Source organism: Sander lucioperca, chromosome 2 (genome assembly GCF_008315115.2).
Source record: "Sander lucioperca isolate FBNREF2018 chromosome 2, SLUC_FBN_1.2, whole genome shotgun sequence".
NCBI lineage: Eukaryota > Metazoa > Chordata > Actinopteri > Perciformes > Percidae > Sander > Sander lucioperca.
In genome coordinates, this window is record NC_050174.1 from 44,359,108 (window position 1) to 44,374,897 (window position 15,790).

The following is a 15,790-nucleotide window of genomic DNA, read 5'->3' on the forward strand; positions in this document are numbered from 1 at the left end:
TGACACATTGGGGGCGGCACGAGCACTTAAAAAAAAATCCTTGAAGCGGTTTTCTACTGTAATATCTATCATTTCACCGTGTGGGGATGTGGCAAATTGGCACCCCTGCTTGCTGAGAAGGTACCATGCGCAGAGAAGCTGTGTGAGAAGGGGAAAGGGGAGGGAGGAGCAGGGGATAGTTCACCTCTGGGTCGAATGGGTTGCTGGGCATAGGCTCGAAGGGGGTCTCGCCCTGGGTGTAATTCAGTGTAGAACCGCCACTGGCGATAATTACTACAGGCTTTAGAGGTTGCTGCCTAACAACAAATGTAAATGTGGGTCGTTATAAGCAGCTTGCAGAATGGACCTATATGGCCATTGTCTGGGTGGGGACGGTCTGTGTGTTTCATAAGCCTTGCCATACTTACCATGCATCCTTTTCACTCAAAGTGAACCATGACACCAGATTACAAAACAGACTGGCTTTAACTCTCAGAGCTCTGAGGATGCACCCCCGTATCAAAACGATGCTTTAACAATGTTTCTATTAATATCTCAGTGATATTTTGGCGCAGAAATATGGTTTAAAAGTTCCTCATACCAACTCTAAACTGGTGTCTGGTACTATGCTAGAATGAATGGCAAAAGAAACAAAATCAAAAGACATCAGTTCCTCTGAGAAGTACTTTTTCATTCTTTACAGGAGGGCACGTGGCCACAACCTGTTTGACAGCACCTTCCTGTACTTATCTGCTCTCTGTTTACATTTCTTTGACAAAATGCTAAACAACAATGCTGAGTTATTTTCACAAAGGATAAGTGGCACAGTGAAATAATTATCGGCAAGGGCTGGGTGTCTGTCTCCTCCTACGCATTGACGAGGAGGGAGAGGTGTCACTCATAAATACTGACTTCAAGACAGCAAAGGGAACTGTATCTTCACAGGACATCCCTCCAGACCCTGAACCAGGTAAGTGCTGGAGATCACTGCAGTCATGACTGTATGAAATTACTCCTTTGATCACTGCCACTCTAACGCTAAATACTTGTAATTTAATTTGGAATCATTTATTTGATTTTATGGATATTTTTTCACTCTGTATTTTTGTGTTATTAGGGTTAGGGTTATTTTGTAATTTTAAACTCTGTTCTTATTTCATTTCAGCATTCATAACCACAGGCACAATGGCAGGTTAGTGCATTGTTTGCTCAGGAATTATTTTCCACAGCATTCCATAATATATTATCACAGAGCAGGATTCATCCTGTATACATCCACGATGTTTTAAAAAAATGCCAGCCTCAGTGAGTGCACAATACATGTTTCCTCTAAGCAGTAATAGCTTATCAATTGATAATTTTATTTTTCTCTACAGATGCAAACTTTCAGCGGGAGTTCCTGGAAACCCATAATGCCTACAGGCTGAAGCACAACACGCCAAAGATGACCCTTAGCAGCGAGCTGTCTGCTTCAGCTCAGAAATGGGCCAATCACCTGCTGGCAATCGGCGCCCTGCAACACAGTAAACCTGAGGACAGAAAGAACATCGGAGAGAACATCTACAATATGTGGAGCTCAGCAACCCTTAAACTGACAGGTGAATTAGAGACCCAAGAGACTTTTCCATACTTTTATAATTTGCTTTAATCAAAATGTACAAACCACTTTCATTCCTTAATTTCAAGATGGTTGATTTATTCGTTTACCTGCTAATATAAGACTGTAACTATTGAATCAAAAGTTGAATTACTAAGCAATTAAACACACCGAGGGGTTCTACTGCTTGCTCTGGTATGACCAGTAGATCACGGTGGCGTATGTTAGCAACTTTAAGACATTCCTAGTCTCGCATTGCCTAGTCCACATAGCAATCCGGGATGGGAGAAAAACGTGCTCTGGTTTATTGCCATTCCTTTAAACCAATCACAATCGTCTTGGGTGGTGCTAAGTGCCGAGGGGAGCGACGTCGCCTCTGCAAAATAGCCTCGGGAAGGAACTTGTTTTGGTGGAACATGTGTACGTTCAAAAGTTGTTTCAGTGTTGCAACTGAAAACTCAGATTGGACAGATAGTCTAGCTAGCTGTCAGGATTTACCCTGCAGAGATCTGAGGAGTAGTTAACCATAGTCCTCATAAATCCACCAGAGTTTAAAAACAAAGAAAGTGGAAGGTAGCGGGACATCCGAAAACAGACATCCGAAAAGAGTGACTTCCGGCGGAATTTCTGGCAGCACGAGAGCAATCCTGGAAGTTGAACGTCGTGGATATAGACTAAGACATTCCTGACTCAGTTCTCTGAATGTGTCACTCTTCTGTAGTGTCTCTAGTGTTACACTATGTTTTACCAATTACCACCCACCTGTAATTTAAAGAAATAATGTAACCATTTCTATCGTTTACATCCCCCTAATCTTATCTCAAGTGGGCCAGACCAGTAAACCCCTCCAGAAAGATCAGAAACTTTATCTGCCACAGAGTTTCTTGTCAGCTTGATGTTGGCAAACGCAAGTTGCTTCTGCTACAACAGCGTTCTAAGGCCATTGTATGAAAAAATAATAATGTTACGGACCCAGGAGGGAGGGCTAGTATTTCAAGAAAAAACTTAGAATTTCTAGAATTTAAGGTTGTAAATTTACTTAAAAAAAACTCCGATATTCTCTGTGATTAAAGTGGTAAATTTGAAATTGGAATGAATTACTTCTCTGCAATTTTCAAACTTTGCAAAGTCATTCAGTGGGCCTGTGACAGGGCGCATAGCTTCCGTCACAGTAGCGATGCGCTAGCTATTTTTTTTCTCACAGACAGACAGTTTAGCGTGTCAATATGTTTTGTTACTTATCACACTGTTTTCAAATAATCTGTTAATTTAGCCATTCATCAGCTTTCATGTGCACATATTTAACATCCAATACTGCAGTGATTTATATGCTATAGCTACAACCATCAATACATAATTTGCTTAGTGTTTAAAACCATACCATTTACTTCACAAACATGACAGCTCATAATAACCACGCAACACGTACGTCTTTGTTAACTACGTGTCTGTTTATGAAGTTTAAAAGGTAACAGAGGGTAACATATAATCTATGTGTCTTACCGGCGTCTGCTCTTTGTTGTATAAAGTAAAATTTGCAGCGATCGACTTCCGGGGCAACAGGAAGTGACCCGGAGTTTGAGCAATTAATTTATTAGCCGTCGTGTAGCGTAAAACATATCAATGACATTCTGTACATTTCTAGCTTTATAGCTATATGAAAGTTTTAAGCCTTCATTGTCTACTCACCTGAGCCACCCCTGTATTGTACTGTTGTGTTGGTATGTTCCAATTCCAGGGGTGCGCTTCAGGCCCATATAGACTAGCAGTTTCAGTTGCTTGAGAGAGAGGAGAAAGGCTGGAGTGAGGAGGACGTAAGTCTGTTGCTCTCAGTTTAGTGTTGAATAGTGACTTGTTCAAAGGTCAACTTGTAAACAGCTGACTCTCAGGTCAATTTACTTTATTTTCTTGAAAGTATTTTTTAGCTTTCCTTAATGTTGTTAATTTTTATATGACTATTCTTGCCTCAGTGGCCATAATTGGGGTAAATAATAAAATCCCATCTTTTCAACCTCATCATCGACTTCTCCTGAGTGCTTACAGGTGTGCTCACGACTTCTCATCCACATCTTACCCTCAACAGGGCCTGATTGGACCCTTTGGCGGGCTGGTTCTGGCCCACGGGCCGTTTGTTTGACACCCCTGAGCTAAACTGTCCTTCACCAACTGCAGTTCAAATCAAAAAATCTGCCTTTAGAGCAGCTCTGTTTAGGCTATAAAGCTCAAACTTCAACTACCAATTTAAATGTTCATATTATGTTCATTCATTTTTGTCTCCTCCATGTTTTAGGGAAAGAAGCTGTAGATTCGTGGTACAGAGAGATCAAGGCTTACAATTGGAGCCGCCCTGGATTCAGCAGCAATACTGGTAAAACTCAACCCACATCATGATGAATTCTAGGAAGTCTGTAAATAGAAATACATTTGAAATATGTGAATCAATAAAAATATATTGTTATATACACATGTATATCTGCATCCCTAAAATATGTACAGTACCAGTCAAAAGTTTGAACACTCCAGTAAATGGGACAGTATGTCTAAACCTTTGACTGGTCTTTATTATCTACTTAAAGAATAAGCCATAACTATGAGAGAAGTTAAGTTACTACTTTGTTATATTGCTCTGTAATTGCATTTATGTTCAGGTTCAGATGTCATATTATGCAGTGAATAACACATTGGAAGATAGCATATTCTCTTGCAAGTTAGAAACATAGTACCTCACTGCTGTGTTTCCGACTTCAGGTCATTTTACTCAGGTGGTGTGGAAAGACAGCAAAGAACTGGGCGTGGGCATGGCCACTGATGGTCACAAGGTCTTTGTGGTTGGGCAGTACCGGCCAGCTGGCAACATGAACATGGCAGGATACTTTGAGAAAAACGTCCTCCCAAAAGGTAACATATTACCACAATTTTGCTAATGAGATTAAGCACATTACCTTACAAGGCAGCAGAAGTCAACTTTACACGTCTGCACCCCCAGAGGGAAACAAGAAGTGTCTGTTTAACCTTTGACAGAAATGTTGTAAAGGCAACATAATTATGCCTTCAAGTTATGGATTAGTCCAAATTAGAGACTACATCACACCAAAGACCAGTGGTGGAAAGTAACTTTTACTTGAGGACTTCCATTTTATGCTACTTCATACTGTTACTCCACTACATTTCAGAGAGAAATATTGTACTTTATACTTCACTACATTTAATTGACAGCTATAGTTACTAGTTACTTTGACAATTGAGATTTTACATACAAAACCTATAGTCCACTTAAATCAATAGGATGTGAACTGCTTTTGTATTCCTAAATATCCTAATAATATATGGAGTAGTTAAAATGAGCTCTAATTTGAATAGCTACAAAATAAAATACTGTTTATATCAGTAGTAGTAATGCAAATATATATATAGTATGTAAATAGTGTACATGCACTCTGAAAACGGGGCAAGCTTAAGAATTATTTTTACTTTTGATTCTTTCTGTAAGGACATTTTGCTGCTTATTGTCCATAACTGATCACTGTAAAACTTTTCACCGTAAATATACAGTATTATACTGGCAGAAGCTTAGCCAGTAAACTACTGTTTATTTACAGTTTGCATACTGTTTTAAATTTTTAAGGTATTTTACTGTAAATAGACATACCGTTTCTTACTGTATTATTTGAATTTACAGTAATATACTGGCTGCAGTGTAATTCTCGCCTTTTCCTTTATTTTCCCAAGATGCATTGGTATTAACAGTAAATACAGTGTGTAATCTGTAACATTTGCAGATAGGGCTGTAATATTCTTTTCTCCCAGAATGCATTACCATTTACAGTATGATCCTGTATAACATTAAAACAGTAAGATAATATATGAGATTTTAGCTGTACATTTACATCAAAGATGTACAGTATATTTTACTTTGAAATTGTTAAACTGCACTAATGTTATTAAGAGTTCTGCTTTGAATGCACATACCACAGACAAACGAATGCTGCAGCTCCTTTTCACAAAGAATGTGTTGTGAACTTGTAGTTGTGGTTCACTAGCAGTTGTACCTTTAACATTTAGCAAAAAAAACTTTATGTCATAACAAATATTTGTGTTGGTACCAAACTTTCTATACACCTGACTCCACACTTAAGGGTGCATGCAGTTGCTCGCTGAGAGGAAACTTGCGTAGCTTTTTAAAGTAAACCTGATGCTACAACAGTAAGCTAAATATCCCAGTGTATCATCAGGAACAGATGTTTCCTCTGATGCAGCCCTTTTTCAGTCAGCTAGATGGATTTTACTCATTCTTATCTGGTGCAGGTTTTAGGAATAATAAAATGGCCTTCTCTGCTTATACTTCATCAGTTGAACAACAATATGCCTCACCAGTATTTTACTGTCACTTTGCAGCGTAAAAGACAGCTGGCAGAGAGGTGGGTGGAGCAGACAACACTTCCAGTGAGGAAGGTGCAGTGAGCCCAAGGAAAACTTCACACTGCTGTAGATCCTTGACCATTACTGTGACCCCCAACACACTGTTGCTAAATGTTCCATGTTGTTAAAAAGAGTAAAATACATTCATACGTTCATAATGCATTTAATAAATCTGTAGTTAAACTGACAGGTTAAAGAAACTGAATTGTAGTGTTGTAATGATGACTAACTAAACATTACTTCTAGAAGTTAGTAAAAAGTAAAATTCATAAATATACTGTTTGGCTGAGCATTGCTCTTAGACATTACTGTTGCCTTATGTTGTTGTGAATAAAGCCACTATAAAAATGCGTCTGCAGTATCCTGTATTTTGTGTCAATGCAGTGACCTTAGTATTATTTTGCCAACCCACTCCTTTAATTCTTAATACATTTAATTTTATGCTACTATTAAATATATCGTATTGTATAAATGTTAAAGATGGACCAGGTCAGCACTTTATTTTAAGGGCCACAAATATGATGAAGTAATGAAGACATTGTCGTGATAGTGAGGAATGGTGGACCCAAACGCAGAGAGAGGGAGGCAGGCAGGAGCAGCGTAGAAACTCAAAGATTTATTGGACAACCATGAGGGGAGCAAACAACAAAGGAAGTCCTAAAGGCAACAGGCAAAAAGGTCCAAAGTACAAAAAAAAAACAAGAACAGGGAATCCAGGGAGCCGAGACAGGCACAGGAACACACAAACTGACCGGGAGGAGATACAAAACGATCTGACACGAGACAAAGGGAACACAGGGGTTAAATACAAGAGGTAATGAACAAATGAGGGACAGGTGACACGACAGGTGAAACACATCAGGGCGGGGCAGGACAATCAAAGGCAAAAAGTAAAACTAGACATGACAGGACAGAAAACAGACTATCAAAATAAAACAGAACGACAGACAGGAAACATGAAACAACCTAAACACAGAGACTTGACACACAGAACACAGAATACAGGAATTAACCAAAACATATACAATAAACCAGGAGATAACTGAACAGAAATATACAGAAAATACAAACACAGGGAACATGAACAAATAAACAAAGACAACAGAAATAAACAAACTGGAAACAGAAATAATCCAAAACCATAACAGACATAATGTTTAGTTAATCATGATTACAATTTTTCAGAATATATGTACACTGCTGTGACTGGTCAGTTTTTTTGAAGAAGATATGAACATCATTAATACATCAGAAATCAAGATGATTCATATACCTTAATTGATGCATTAATTAACGTATTGTTTCTGCATTAAGTCATGCATGAGATACTATTAATCCTTGTACATTACTGATAGTTCATGAAGTACTACTTGAATGAATGCATGCTTTTTCATGCATGAAGTCATGCATGAATCCATGATAATTCATGTACCATTATTATAAAATGTTACCAATGCAATCAGCGCTGAGCTATATACACATTATTGGCCACTAAACCAAATGACTAATTCCCTTAATTTCAATAGATCCATAGACAAGTGACAGATTCCAGGAAAGATCTGAATAAAGAATTGGAGAATGCAAATGCCTCAGGCTCTGGATGAGGATGATGTAATTTTGCTCTTATTCTAAGAATTAAGTCCTAAACGGACCGACATTGACTCTCCCTGTACATTTTGTAAACAGAATATTGAAACAATATCTCACCTTTTTTTTTATTGTGAAATATCCAAAAGATTTTGGACAGATTTGGAGTCTTGCCTTTTTGAACCCATTTTGTCTACTCCTTTAACCTTAAAGATATCATCCGTTTCTACGATAATTCAGGAAATGTTGCTCTTGAGTATCTAATTAATTTCATCAATCTATATGCCAAATTTTGTATTCACAAGCAGAAATTCTCTAACTAATTTCCTAATTTTGTACCTTTTCTCATAGAACCTAAATCTCTACTGAAGTCACTTAGATTGTTGAATAACATAAAAAGTATTAAAATTGTGGAAACTGTAGAGCTTTTTTCCCTCTGACTAATTGTAAATTTATCTTTACATGTACATCTTTTTATTTTTTCTATGTAATGATTCTGTTATTTCATTGTTTGTATTACTTTGTATGTTTTTTATTTATATCTTCATAAGTGTGTACACTTGATATACAGTATATGTGATATTTCTGCTTACCTGATGCTTTGAATACTGCATTTTGTCAAGAAAAAAAAAAATAAAAAAAAATAAAACGTCCTGAGCAGATAGAATGAAGGCTAGATATAAGGCCAGGTTAAGCAGAGATAGATTTTTAAGTGCTGCCCCAGCAAGAAGTAACTTTTTATTGCTAAGAGATATTTTGGCATCAGCAATCTCCAGTCTGTTTTTTACCAATCCCACCAGACTCCATTTAAATAAACAGTAACTTTATCATCGTCAAACACTACATTCGAAATCAACAGAAACAAAATAAAATTATCAGAAGCCGTTTGGTTTGTCTGTCCACTATACATGTGAAATACTGGCTCTATACACGCTAACAGTATGGGTCATTTAAATGGAGTCTGGTGAGTTTGGCGATAGTGATTTCAAGGCTGTTTCATGCTAAACAAAAGAATTTGACTCTGTAACAATCTCTGTAGGGATCTTTTCCATAATGTTGTCAGGCACTTAAAATAATAATCAGTATTCACACTTTTTTTTTATTCCTCAGGGGTAAAATGCAATAACAAAGCTGGCACTGATTTTGTTAACTATTATTTTCAATGCACTTTCACAAGTTTTTACTCTGATTTTACCTCATCTAACAGCAGAATTTTCTCTGTGCTCAAATTTGGCTTTCCTTTGTTTCCATTTGAACCAGTTCCCAATAGTTTAATCCATTTTTTAAATCAATCACAAGATTTCATAAAAATAAAAAGGAACTTTTTCTAAGCATTTAAAGAATATAAATAGGCATTTGCAGACTATCATATCACTGTAAAAATGTTTGTTTAAAGAATGATAGTAGTAGTTCCTTAATTCTAACTGGCTGTTCCTTCTCTGCTGAACATACATGTGATTAATCATGTGATCAATAGATAGCTGCTCCTAAAGTCACTTAATACATGTGATAGCTCTTAAAAGTATATTCCTATTTAATACAGTCTATGATGTTGATTGACGATTATTTACACTTGTTGGTTTGATAAATACAAGCTCAGATCTCAACTGAATACCTACAGTATGGGAAAATTTGACACAATGTTTTGACAGTGCTCTAAAAAACTAATCAGAAGGGGGCGACCTCTAGCTCACCCAGTAAGAGTGTGCGCCCCATGTAGGCTGAGTCCTCTGCAGCGGCCCCGTTTCGAGTCCAACCTGCGGCCCTTTGCTGCGCGTCATCCCCATCTCTTTCCCACCTTTCCTGTCTATCCGCCGTCACTTTCAAATAAAGGGAAAAGCCCCAAAAAATAATCGTAAAAAAATAAATTAAAAAAAATAATCAGAAGGATGCCAAATTGCTCATCATCTATCCATTATGTGTAACTGCGTATCCTTTAGGGTTGCAGGAAGCTGGATCCAATCCCAGCTGACATTGGTGCGAGGGACACTGCTCCACCGTGTTGCTCATCATGCATTATAAAGAATGTGAAAAACTGTCATCATTCCCATGACTTTAAATTATTTTCAAGAATGATGAAAAACAAACAGGTACCTTTAAATTAGACAATATGTAAAAAAAAAAAAAGTGTTTACAACAAAGTGTAAGTAGCTTGAGCTGCTGTGGAATCTACTGTCCATGTGAAAATAATTTCAAAAGGTACCACTATGTGGCAGCATAACAACAGAACGTGCTTCTTTGCTCCGCATGTTGCATATTGAAAAGCAGGACCTGCTCAAAAACTGGAAACCTGATGTTTTCGAAAAACTGCAAATTACACAAAGATACACTTACAACCAACCTAAATAAAGCATGTTTAATTTACCTTTTTTTTTATCTGTGATTCAAAGAGATTTAAAACCATTTAATACAAATCTTTAATTTACTTTTACAGTACAGTGTAGTAGGGGTGGCCCTTAAATGATATACTGTGATAATGATTGATAATGTGACAAAATACTGGAGAATATTTAATATTAATTTCAAGAACATACAAATAGCAACAAAACAAGTCTTATAGTTTAATGTCAGAAGAAACATTAACAGTTTCTAATATTCAATTAAACCTTTTACATACAACAAGTACTCAAGCCTATAAATAATTCACAGAAATTCCCCCATTTATTTACATAATCATTATAGGTCATATCAGATGACACATGCACTCCTGTAACTTTGACCAGCAAAAAATAAAATACAAAATAAATGGGGTGATGACAGTGATGATATGATCAACACAGAAGTGATACGTTACTGCGGTATTGTGGCGATGCGGTTATCGTCACAGCACTACTCCTCATATGAGGGCCCTGTATACTCGGTTCTCTTTTTCCCCTCAGTCCAACGCCTCTGCCTGCCTGTTTGCCAGAACCTTTCAGCTTTGACTTTTCTGCTTACCCGTGGATTTTCAGTTCCTTCTGTTCAGACTTTTCAACCATGCCAGTGAGCTCATGTACCTTCATATCCCTCAACTGTTCCTGTCTGCTCACTTGTCAAAAGTTCCTCTTTATTTAAAGGGTTACATCACCGATTAGCATTAAGCTTTGTATCAGTAGAAACCCGGTAGTATTTTCGAATGACCGTGCTTCCCTCCCTCATGTCCCCCTGAGACGACAGATCTCTCTATTGTGTGTCTTGAAAAAAGCCTCTGATGACGCAAAAATCGTCATTTAGCGTCATCTGAGGCATTTTTGGCCCGAGGCTATGGACTACATCCATAGTACAGCCAGCTAGTTCCGCATGTTTTCAACCCGCCCTTAGGGGGTGGGACTGTCACTACTCGATGTGAGTCGAGTGTCAGCCATCTTGAAGCTAAGCTAACAGGCTCTCTCTTTTCAGCAGCAACTTTGTGCAATGTGCATTCAAACATGTGTACCACCGGGATACACTGGTACAGATCGGAGAATATGCAGGAAACTTTATTACAGACGGAATACTCGACACACAACGCAAGTTTTACCTGCTACGCAGACCAGCACCTCAGCCTGCGGTGACGCTTGATGCCGCTAGCTGGAGAAGGGGACATCGAAAGCGTTGTGTGAGAAAGTGGAAAAGCGGAACGAGGGCAGGAGTTCGAGCTAGGTGGAACGCTAACGCTAGCCGGCCACCTGTCCCATCCATCCTGCTTGCAAATGTCCGCTCATTAGACAACAAACTTTGTTTGAAAACTTCAACGAAAATCCCAACGCGAGTTCAGAGAATGCTGTGTTTTTGCTTTTGTGGAAACATGGCTGAACAACAGTGTACCGGACTCCGCTATCCAGCTACCAGGCCTGCTAGCCTTCCGAGCAGATGCTGCTCTGTCGCCGGGTATAACACGTGGAGGTGCAGGGGCGGATCTAGAAAAATATTTATGGGGTGGCGAGAGGGGGGCAGGAATTTTTGAGGGGTGGCAACATATGGCAGACGTATATATATACTGAATCTTTTACTACTTTTATCACAGTTTGATGAGAAATATTATGTACACATTACAAAAGGACACAGGCTGCCATTTACAAACTCAGACAGACAAACTTAATCTCATGCAATCAATATCTGGCATTTGAGCTTTCATGTGGAACAGTTCATATTAGGAATAAGTGACCATACGATGAGATCTCACTTAATAGGAGATAGAAGTATGATAGAAGTATTATCACAGGAAAGGCATTAAGGTAAGACACAGGTGATGTGTGAGAGGGGAAGCAAACAGTTTTGGACTGTGTCAGAGAGGCAGCGTTGCAGGCAGCATTTGTACAAGATTAGGAACTGTCATTGATTAGTTATAACCATCAGACTGTCTTAACACACACTAACATTTTAGCCTGGGAGAGTATTTTTAGGTTAATTTGTTTAATTTTTTTAATTTAATCTGTGCAATAGATCTAAAATACATTCTACACGAAATATAAAAACTCATCTCCCCATCTCACACTTTCACACTGACAACTTTCCCTAATTATTCATATTTAAGCAAACATGAATTTTTAAATTTATTTGATGTCTAAGCAATGTCTCTTAAATTTTATAAAAATGTCCGTCTTTGTCATTTGTTGTTCTTATTCATATGTTACTTAGTATATATGCAGCAACAATTTCCGTACCATGTGGACCAGCTCGACTGGAGATGGTTGGTGATGGCCCAGGCACTCTGCTTTCCCTTTCACTGTCTGAGCTCTGCACGGTATCTTGTCTCTCGCTTTCTCCCTCCTCATCTTGGTGATGCTCTCCCTCCATATCTTCACCGCTGTGGTGTTCTCCCACCTCCTCCTGTCCCTGGTCGCCTTGGCCTTGTATTCTATCTCCGTCACCTTTCTGTTGCCCTTTTCTCTCCACCTAGTCTTCGTCTTCTCTCTCTCCTTCCACCTCTTCTCTCGCTCCTTCCACCTCTTTTCTCTCTTCTTCCACCTCTTTTCTTTCTCCTTCCACCTCATCTTCTCCGTCTACCTTGCTCAGTTGTTCATTTTCTATTTCTCTCGCCTTTCTCTTTGGTGAGAAAAAACTACATATGCTACCTTTCCTCTTCATTTCTGTAAGATTAAAAGTAATTTTACAATGTTTTCCTTGACATACGTTGAATCAATATTAGTTTTTGTAGCCGACTTTACACAGAACAAACGTCAGACCTAAGTAACATTATATGTATAGTAGGCAAAATAACGTTCTTCAACCTGATTTTTATCATCTCAAAATCAGCATCGCAACTATGCTAGCACTGTGCTTTCGTTATAATTTCATTTCTTGATAGATAGTTGATCCGTTTTGACCTCTTTCCTCCTGTGTCTCCTTTCCTCACGACTCCTGGCTCCCTCGCTTAGCGCCACTCAGTTTTCCAAACAAATCAGGCTCTTGCCACTCTGGCGTCATCTCGTGCTGCATTCCCTGCAGTCGGACATTGGAGATTCGCTATAAATTGTCAAATTGGCCAGAACTTTTAATTCATTGCTGCCAACAGGGGTGGCAGCAGGGGTGGCAAGGCTTTCTTTTAGGGTGGCATTTGCCACCATATACCACCCTGGTAGATCCGCCCCTGTGGAGGTGGGCTGTTAACACGGTGCAGAAATGCGGTGCTTGTATCCAACCGCTGGTGGAGTTTGTGACTGTTAAATGCCGACCATTCTACATTCCACGCAAATTCACGGCTGTGTTTATACTCGGTGCTTACATCCCACCAAGCGCTAATGCTACCAATGCGTTAGCTGACCTTTACAGAGCCTATAATGTGTGTGCACCAAGGGCGAGGCTAGCCCCTTTTTAGGGGTGCTGAAGCACCCCTAATAATGCTCGCCTAGCTGCTAGCATGGCACTCCCTCATACTCTGAAGCACCCCTAAAAGGGAGCTCAGCACCCCTAAAACTTGGAGTAAGAAATGTTGTTATTCTAACATTTTTGTTCGTCTTGACAAGGTTAAATAATGTCCAAAACATACTCCGTAGTTTGTGGTTTAAAATGTATGTGTTAAGGATGAAAATGAAAACATCCCTCATCCTCTTCTCTTCTTCTACTTCTCCTCTGTACCTGCACTGCTCAGCACGACCGTCATCCAGCACGAAACACACACAGAGTGAGAACCCGTTATGTAGTGTTGTGAATCAACTAAGTTGCTCCAAAGCTGTGTCTCACAAACCATATCGGTGAGTACCTGAATCACGTGTACACCTATAATAACGCCGCCTTCACACTGGCAGTTGAAATCCGCTCCGTAATACGCAATACGCCCCCAGCGGACGTCGTACTACACCGTTGAAAAGCTTCGGAAGCGACTCACAAAAATGGCAGAGAGACTAGAACGAGTGATAAGTGTCTGAATGTACGATTCTCTCTGACCTCTCTTATACAGATATAAACAGAAAGGCTGCTGCGTGGAGAAAAGTTGCCCAGGACGTTGACATGTCATGTCGGTTAAATGTGATATAGCGGTATAATGTCAATAGTTCGGTGTCTGTTGCTAGCTAACCAATTAGCATTAGCAGGTTTGTTTATCAGTACCATAGCAACGCACATCACGTGCGTCTTTTCTGGTCAGTCGTCATGGAAACATGAAGCCCTGGCCAGAGCCATAGTCTTTCTCTATCACTCTGGCCCTGGCGTTTGGACCAGAGTGAAAAAACAAACATATCACTGTATACTACCAGTAGGCCTATGTGTGAAAACACTCACTGTGGCTTTTTAAATGAATTGTTATTCATTCCTAGATTTATATCTGTTATTTTTCAGTTGTGGCTGACTATCAAACTAGACAATAAAAGAAAGCTTAATGTTTTTCTTTTGCTGTATTTATTCATTCCTCACACACAGAGGATTTAACCTGAACCAGGCTTAACGCCTGAACTCATAGCATTTCTCTCTCTCTCTCTCTCTCTCTCTCTCTCTCTCTCTCTCTCGCTCTCTCTCTCTCTCGGCACATGGAGTTAACGTTCAGGAAAACCTGCTGAGTGAAGAAGGTTTTGTGTTTGTTACAGGGGGCTGTCTGTGTGAACTCTCACAATTAAGCTGGTACTCTGAAAAGGTCTCAAAAAAATGAAAAACAATCTGGATGTTGGAGTTAGTTGAACCAATGTTAAAATGATAGTTATTTTTCAATAGACATATTTTTGTTTTTTGTGTGAAAAGAGGGTGGGTGGTGGCAGTGGGGCTCATTGGGTGCTCAGCACCCCTAAAGCTCTGACCCTAGAATCGCCCCTGGTGTGCACTAAATGTAGCCTGTTTTATATGTCGTTTATATGTAATGTCGTTTTTATATATTTTAAATGTGTAACATCACTTGAGCCACGGTGAAACATTGTTTCATTCAGTGTATATGGTTGAAATGACAATAAAACATACTTGACTTGATTTGACTGCCTCTCTGTAAGCGGTAGGCGTGGCTTGGGAGTGGCCTCGTAGGGAAGCGAAGCAAGTGCATTCTGGGAGTTGTTGTCTTTCATCCACATGAGCCAAAAACACATTTTCTGGCTTTTCTAGGTCTAGAAGGCACCTTCTTTTTCTAGAAAAAAATTCTACTACATAAATGACCCAATTTAAATACATATTCATCTTTCCAGCGGTGAAATATCCCTTTAAGGAAGAATAGGAACAGGATGGTCATGTGAACAGACTTTGCATGTGACAGAAAGATTATTCCCTTTTTTTTGCTTTGTACTCTTTACTGTCTTACTTTTTGCTCTTTAGAAAAAGCCAGATGACAACTGAGGCTTCTTCCTTCCAGAGGATATTCCGTCGGATGCATGCAAACTCTGGTGGATTCATGAGGACTGTTATGGACTGCTCTTTAGATCTCTGCGTGGTAAATTGAGACAGCTAGCTAAACTATCTGTCCAATCTGAGTTTTCTCTCGCACGACTATTTTGCAGCGGCCCATTGTGATTGGTTTAAAGAGATGCCAATAATCCAGAGCACATTCTCCCATCCTGGATTGCTATGTGGACTAGCCAGACCCTCCTGCCCTCCGCAGCGTGTGGATGGTCTGGCAAAGCGAGACTATGCCAAGAGGAACCCACTGTTAAGGGAGAGCCATTTCAGATAAGGAAGGATACTAAAGTGCCCTAGTTTTTGGCCTCTTGCATTGTCATCACCAAAGACTCTGGCAAGCCCAAAGCCAGGAGACTGTCCATGTCAGGGGCCAGGCCACCAGCCTGAGCCCTTCCGGTAGGGTTGGGTACTATTCCCCTTTTTTTTCGGTACCGA

General features: G+C 39.4%; 1 protein-coding gene across 1 annotated transcript; it reads left to right on the plus strand.

Annotated features, from left to right (window-relative positions):
• The first annotated feature begins 790 nt into the window (after positions 1–790).
• LOC116050638 (Golgi-associated plant pathogenesis-related protein 1-like) lies at positions 791–6,139 on the plus strand. The gene is made up of 6 exons (XM_031300859.2): positions 791–949; positions 1,145–1,171; positions 1,356–1,577; positions 3,867–3,944; positions 4,325–4,474; positions 5,972–6,139. Exons 2-6 carry the CDS (start codon positions 1,165–1,167, stop codon positions 5,974–5,976), a joined length of 462 nt encoding a protein of 153 aa, XP_031156719.1. The 5' UTR covers positions 791–949; positions 1,145–1,164; the 3' UTR covers positions 5,977–6,139.
• The last annotated feature ends 9,651 nt before the right edge of the window (positions 6,140–15,790 follow it).

Bases quoted from the DNA above. Each gene is read 5' to 3' on its own strand.
- LOC116050638 (XM_031300859.2), top strand. The intron at 1,578-3,866 runs GTGAATTAGAGA...TCCATGTTTTAG, and splicing joins AGCAACCCTTAAACTGACAG to GGAAAGAAGCTGTAGATTCG. The intron at 3,945-4,324 runs GTAAAACTCAAC...TTCCGACTTCAG, and splicing joins TGGATTCAGCAGCAATACTG to GTCATTTTACTCAGGTGGTG.